Source organism: Capsicum annuum, chromosome 9, assembly GCF_002878395.1.
Source record: "Capsicum annuum cultivar UCD-10X-F1 chromosome 9, UCD10Xv1.1, whole genome shotgun sequence".
Classification (NCBI taxonomy): domain Eukaryota; kingdom Viridiplantae; phylum Streptophyta; class Magnoliopsida; order Solanales; family Solanaceae; genus Capsicum; species Capsicum annuum.
The window spans coordinates 176,319,905-176,326,311 of NC_061119.1; the positions used below are offsets into that span (position 1 = coordinate 176,319,905).

The following is a 6,407-nucleotide window of genomic DNA, read 5'->3' on the forward strand; positions in this document are numbered from 1 at the left end:
GACAATGTTTACCAGAAGGCAATTTCAGTTCTTGTCTCTGGATGAAGCTCAATAATGCTTCATGAATAGGTTCTTCTCATTTGTTAAAATCTCCTTATGAATTACTCTATGGAAACCTCTTGCATACACTCATCTCATAGCATTTGGTTGATTATGTAACTCTACAATACCTAACTAACAAAGGGACAAATTTTATTCTAGAGATCTATAATGTGTCTTTGTGGGATGTAAGTTGTATAACTTGAAAAACAAGACATGTTTTGTGCTATGAGATGTTTGTCTTTCGTGAACATGCTTTTCCTATGCTCAAATCTTCTTATAATTCCTCTGACCTTTTTTCCCTTCCCTTTTTGTGCTTACTATGATGACATCTTAGTCTTTTACTCTTGTTTTCTAGTTCTTATTAAAATCCTATTTCAACCACTTTATCATAACCTAAACTTTACCATCCTCATCGTGCTACGAAGGTCTACCAGGTAGGACAACCCACCTCGCTACCTTCAAAGCTATGTGTATTTCCTCTTCTTTACCATCAAGCTCCAATTCTCATTCTTCTACGTCATACTTTTTTTCATGCTAAGCATCTTGTGTTTGAGTCGCACACTAATTCTTAGGCAGTAACTATCCATGAGCGGTAGGATGCAATGAGAAAGAGTCTGAAGTAGTGGCCCAACTAATTTTTGCTATGGAGCTGATATATCGTCAACAGTAGAGCTAGTAATCACTTTCATAGCTAATTATCGTATGAAAGCGATACTAGGTCATTTCAACAAATTTGTTGAATCATTATCAGATGATATTTTGGTACATAGAAGTTACAGATGGACTTCAAACCAATCATGTCAAATAGTACAAGGTTATCTCGATTTCTCATGATATCCCGTTACAATTGCCAAATACACAGTTATAGCAACAATTAGATCAACTACAGAAAAGAATCAGAGATATAACAATATTAGCAGTTTCATTAAGTAGACTATCACCAATTTTCAACTACCATCACAGTAACTCCAGTCCACTATTTGTTTCACATGATACAAGCTGTTGTGCAAAATCTTCAATCAGAATCAAATAAATGTCACGTGAGAGTGTTGTAAGCAAATTTGTAAACACAACACTAGCAACTCTTTCCTAATTGCCCTTGCATGAAATTTTTTTACTTGCTGATTTAGTAAAAGATGGCAAATATGAAAAGGACTGATCAGTTCTATATGAGAATAATTTAAGACGATATTTTCCTCCTCTCATTAGCAGACCAGTCTTGGGTGGATCCACGTCATGATTCTTGAAAGTGAATAATAAGGTCTCGCAAGCACAAAGTTTTGGCAGACCATAATAGTGGGACAAGGTTTAATTATAATTCTTCCTCTGAGCATCCCACATCCACAACAATCATCTACCATATTTAGTCAGTTCTCTCCTTGCTTCACTGTAGTCAGTAGTTTGATGCATGCAACGAGCAATGAGATAAATTTGAGGGGTCACCTCATCATGAAGCATTTTCAGCATTATTCACAGTTCTCAAACGCCTGTTTTTTTTCTTTGGTTTACGCTTTTTCTGTTTCTCCTTGAGTCTTGCAAAGTCCTTGATGCTCTTTTCCCATTCTTTTCTGTGCTTTAGGTAAAGCATCATAGCAGCACGGGCATCTTCTATCTGCAAAATATGCAGATGGATACAAGTTAGAATTCGTTAGGATATGGACTTAGGATAACAAACTGACATGCTCCTAAAAAATTGAAAATTTATTAGATTCAGTCTGTCAAACCAAACTCAAATATAAGGTAATTCTTGGAGGTCCAAAACTGTATATTAAAGCACATACAGTAAGAATTCTACTGGCTATAATGAGAAACTAAAAGAAATGAAAGTAAAAGAGTAAAATAAAGTCGTTAAATAGCAGAGAACTAACTGGGCAGTGCACTCCATTTTGTATCCCAACTCCAAGGACTTCAGTAGCAAGGTTCCGTAGTGCGCGTTTGCGTCCTTCCCTACTTTATCAACCCAATGTCAGCACTATATTACAGCCAAAATACAGGCTAGTAGCTGAAAGTTGCAAGTAATCAAGAATTTCTTTTTGGTGGGGAGGTTTTTTGTTTTATTCTTTTTGAGGGAGGGGATTACCTTAGAAAATGTTTATATTCAGAAGTGTCACGAATATCCTGCTTTTGATGCCCTAATAGCAAGGCCTGTACAGGAAACATTTCCCATTTAGTTACAGCACTCCAGACGCAAAGTCTGAGAAGGTGCACAGTTACCTTAAAATCATTTCGCAGAGCATGGCCAACAAGAATCCGTCCCTTTATTAGTGCTGCCACCTCCTCCTGAACAACATGGAAATCTTTCGCTGCAGATAACATCAGAAGAGCACATTACTTGGAAAACCAACCCAAAAAATTGATATTGCTTTGAGCATATAATTTGCAGAAAGTGCTCACAAAAATGCAATTACTGTGTCCATAAATACTTGTCCAGATCAAAGTGCAGTTACTGTGTCCATAAATACTTGTCATGATCAAAGTCAAACTAACTCCGACTCAAAATTCAAACTGACTGCTAAGAACAATTAATCCAAATTGAAAATATAAACCTTCAGATTAGAGATAAACTGACAGCCTATTCAATTTTGAACTATTAAACTAGTGATATTGTTCAACAAAGATTGCAATATAATTTTATTTTATACAACAACAACAACAACAACAAACCCAGTGTATTCCCACTTAGTGGGGTCTGGGAGGGGTAAGATGTACGCAGTCCATACCTCTACCTCTGATGAAGTAGAAAGGCTGTTTCCGAAAGACCCCCGGCTCAAGTCACGAGATATCACACAAACACATAGTACAGCACAGAAGCAGATGACATAACATAGATACGGCACCCATAAGGAATATAAAACAGAGTAAAGCAGGAATGCAGGAATATACAGCGGAGGAAAGCACACATATTCGTAATAAACATGGAACACGGAACACGGAACATTGAATACGGAATCATAACAGGAATACACCCCCACCAATTTATTCCCTACACTAGCGACCCGAACTGGCCCTAATCCTCTGCCGTAATTCGCATCTTCCATACCTTCCTATCTAGGGTCATGTCCTCGGTGAGCTGTAACTGTTCCATGTCCCGCCTAATCACCTCACCCCAGTACTTCTTCGGTCTACCCCTACCCCGTCTAAAACCATCCAACGCTAGCCTCTCACACCTACGGACCGGGGCATCCGTGCCCCTCCTCTTCACGTGTCCGAACCATCTCAATCGTGCTTCCCGCATCTTACACTCCACTGAAGTCACACCAACCTTCTCCCGGATAGTCTCATTCCGAACTCTATCCCCTCGGGTCAGTCCACACATCCAGCGCAACATCCGCATTTCTGCCACCTTCATTCTTTGGATGTGGGAGTTCTTAACTGGCCAACACTCCGCTCCATACAGCAAGGCCGGACGGACTACCACCCTATAGAATTTGCCTTTAAGCTTGGGCGGCACCTTCTTATCACACAGCACCCCCGATGCGAGTTTCCACTTCATCCATCCCGCCCCAATACGGTGCGAGACATCCTCGTCAATCTCACCGTTACTCTGGATCACGGACCCGAGATACTTGAACTTATCCCTCTTCCCTACCTCCTGTGCTTCTAGCCTCACTACTACCTCATTCTCCCGCCTCACGTCATCAAACTTACATTCCACATACTCTGTCTTGGTTCTGCTCACCCTGAACCCTTTAGACTCCAGAGTTTGCCTCCACAACTCTAATTTGTCATTCACACCCCCTCGAGTCTCATCTATCAGGACTACATCGTCTGCAAAAAGCATACACCACGGCACCTCCCCTTGGATACGCCGCGTCAACACATCCATTACTAACGCAAACAAAAAGGGACTAAGAGTAGATCCCTGGTGCAATCCTGTCAGGACAGTGAAATGCTCTGAGTCTCCTCCCGCCGTCCTCACCTGGGTTTTCGCTCCCTCATACATATCCTTAATTACTCTGATATATGCCTGCGGTACTCCACTCACCTCCAGGCATCTCCAAAGTACTTCCCTGGGGACTTTGTCGTACGCCTTTTCCAGGTCGATGAACACCATGTGCAGATCCTTCTTCCTCTCCCTATACTCCTCCACCAACCCCCGTACCAGGTGGATTGCCTCCGTCGTCGAGCGGCCGGGCATAAATCCGAACTGGTTTTCCGAGATAGACACTATCCGTCTCAGCCTCACCTCGACCACTCTCTCCCAGATCTTCATAGAGTGACTCAGTAACTTAATCCCCCTATAGTTATTGCAACACTGAATGTCCCCCTTATTCTTATAGAGGGGGATCATGGTACTCCACCTCCACGCCTCGGGCATCTTTGCCGTCCTGAAAATTTCATTGAACAATGCAGTCAACCACCTTACACCAGCCTCTCCAACGAACTTCCAAAACTCCACCGGTATCTCATCCGGCCCCGTCGCCCTACCCCTTCGCATCCTGCGGACTGCCTGTCTAACCTCGTCTACCTTAAAACGTCTACAATAGCTAAAATCCCGACACTCCCCTGAGTGCTCCAGTTCCCCTAACACAATAGCTCTGTCCCCCTCGTCATTCAAGAGCCTATGAAAGTACGACTGCCATCTCTTCTTTATGTGGCCGTCCTCCACCAACACTCTACCGTCCTCCCCCTTAATGCACCTCACCTGATCGAGGTCACGACCCTTCCTCTCCCTAGCCTTAGCGAGTCGGAACAACTTTTTCTCCCCTCCTTTCCTCTGTAACCCTGCATACAAGCTCTCAAAAGCGGCCGTCTTAGCTGCCGTGACCGCTGACTTCGCCTCCTTCCTCGCTAGCTTGTACTCTTTCCTGTTTACCCGCTTCTCTTCTTCGTCCTTACTTTCCACCAACTTAGCATACGCCTCTTTCTTGGTCTCCACTTTCTTCCCCACCTCTTCATTCCACCACCAATCTCCCCGATGATGTCCGGCCCGGCCCCTAGAAACACCCAACACCTCCCTTGCATTCTCCCTGATGCACGTTGCCGCCCTGTCCCACATATTATCCACACCCCCCCTACACTCCCACACCCCCATTCCCGCCAACCTCTCCCCTATCTCCCACGCATTCACTGGCGTCAAACCGCCCCACTTAATTCTCGGTCTACACTCCTCGCTCCTCCTCTTTCTATTCTTCTTTATACCCAAATCCATAACCAAGAGCCTATGTTGGGTCGAAAGATTCTCACTCGGGGTGACTTTACAGTCTTTACACAACGCCCTATCCCCTTTCCTAAGCAACAAAAAGTCAATCTGGGTCCTGGCTATCGCGCTCCGAAAAGTGATCAGGTGCTCGTCCTTCTTCGGGAAGCCCGAGTTCACCACCACCAGCCCAAACGCCCTCGCAAACTCCAATAGGGTCGCCCCCTCTTCATTTCTCTCCCCAAAACCAAAACCACCATGCACATCCCCAAAGCCTCCCGGTAGCGCCCCGATGTGCCCGTTGAAATCCCCTGCTACCACAATCTTCTCCGAACTGGGCACGCCTCTCACCACGTCCTCCAAAGCCTCCCAGAACCGCATCTTCTCCTCCCCCTCCGATCCCACATGCGGCGCATAGGCACTACACACGTTCAGGGTAAACCCCCGAATGACCAACTTAATAGTCATCAACCTATCGTTGATCCTCTTCACCTCCACTACCTGACCTCTAAGCTCTTCATCTACCAAGATGCCAACTCCATTCCTACGCCTGTCGCTCCCAGAGTACCACAGCTTGTAACCGTCCACATCCCTAGCCTTAGACCCTACCCACTTGGTCTCTTGGACACACGCAAGGTTGATCCTTCTCTTCCTAAGAATCTTCACCAGCTCTATGGACTTCCCCTGAAGGGTCCCTATATTCCAAGACCCAACCCTCAGCCTACCTTCGCTATCCACGCGCCCCCCACTACCCCCCCCTCGGCCAAACCTTGGCCTCCCACCCACTCCCGCTCTCTCCCCATCTCCCGCCCCCGCCACAGCCCCACGCCCCAACCCCCTCGGACATGACCCTAACCACCCATTGCCACCCACAGCCACAACTACACGTAAAAATAGGAAAATATAAGGATATACCCGGTGTCAATATCAAAGCAGCAGCTAGGAGATACAAGGCACACACACGTTCAAAGGACTACTCCCGAAGCAAAACTAAGAAGCGACCACAGCAACAGCAACAACAGACAACAAACAATGTTCACAAATCCCACGCAAGTCAATAGTAAAGCAGCAGCAAGTAATACAAGGCTCGCACAAATTCAAGGAAATATTCCAGCAACCAAACTATACTCAATTACTAGTATAATATGAAGAATGAAAGAATGCAGAATGAAGAATGAAATAAGCAAAGGTTAGAAGTCACCGGATTTCACTTGTAGACCAAGCC

The 6,407-nt window shown here is 45.0% G+C and overlaps 1 protein-coding gene across 4 annotated transcripts in view; it reads right to left on the reverse strand.

Moving 5' to 3' along the window:
* Nucleotides 1–945: 945 nt before the first annotated feature.
* Nucleotides 946–6,407, reverse strand: part of LOC107854727 (RNA exonuclease 4) — a 16,415-nt gene continuing 10,953 nt past the window's right edge. For 2 of the 4 annotated variants that reach the window (XM_047397097.1, XM_047397099.1), the window contains exons 5-8: nucleotides 2,257–2,345; nucleotides 2,123–2,187; nucleotides 1,911–1,989; nucleotides 946–1,654 (exon numbers count right to left, since the gene is read on the reverse strand). In XM_047397097.1, coding sequence (XP_047253053.1) covers nucleotides 1,490–1,654; nucleotides 1,911–1,989; nucleotides 2,123–2,187; nucleotides 2,257–2,345 — 398 coding nt within the window. In that variant the 3' untranslated portion in view covers nucleotides 946–1,489. Of the gene's footprint in view, nucleotides 1,655–1,910; nucleotides 1,993–2,122; nucleotides 2,188–2,256; nucleotides 2,346–6,407 lie in introns of all 4 variants that reach the window. The other 2 variants (XM_047397096.1, XM_047397098.1) reach the window with 1 other exon arrangement.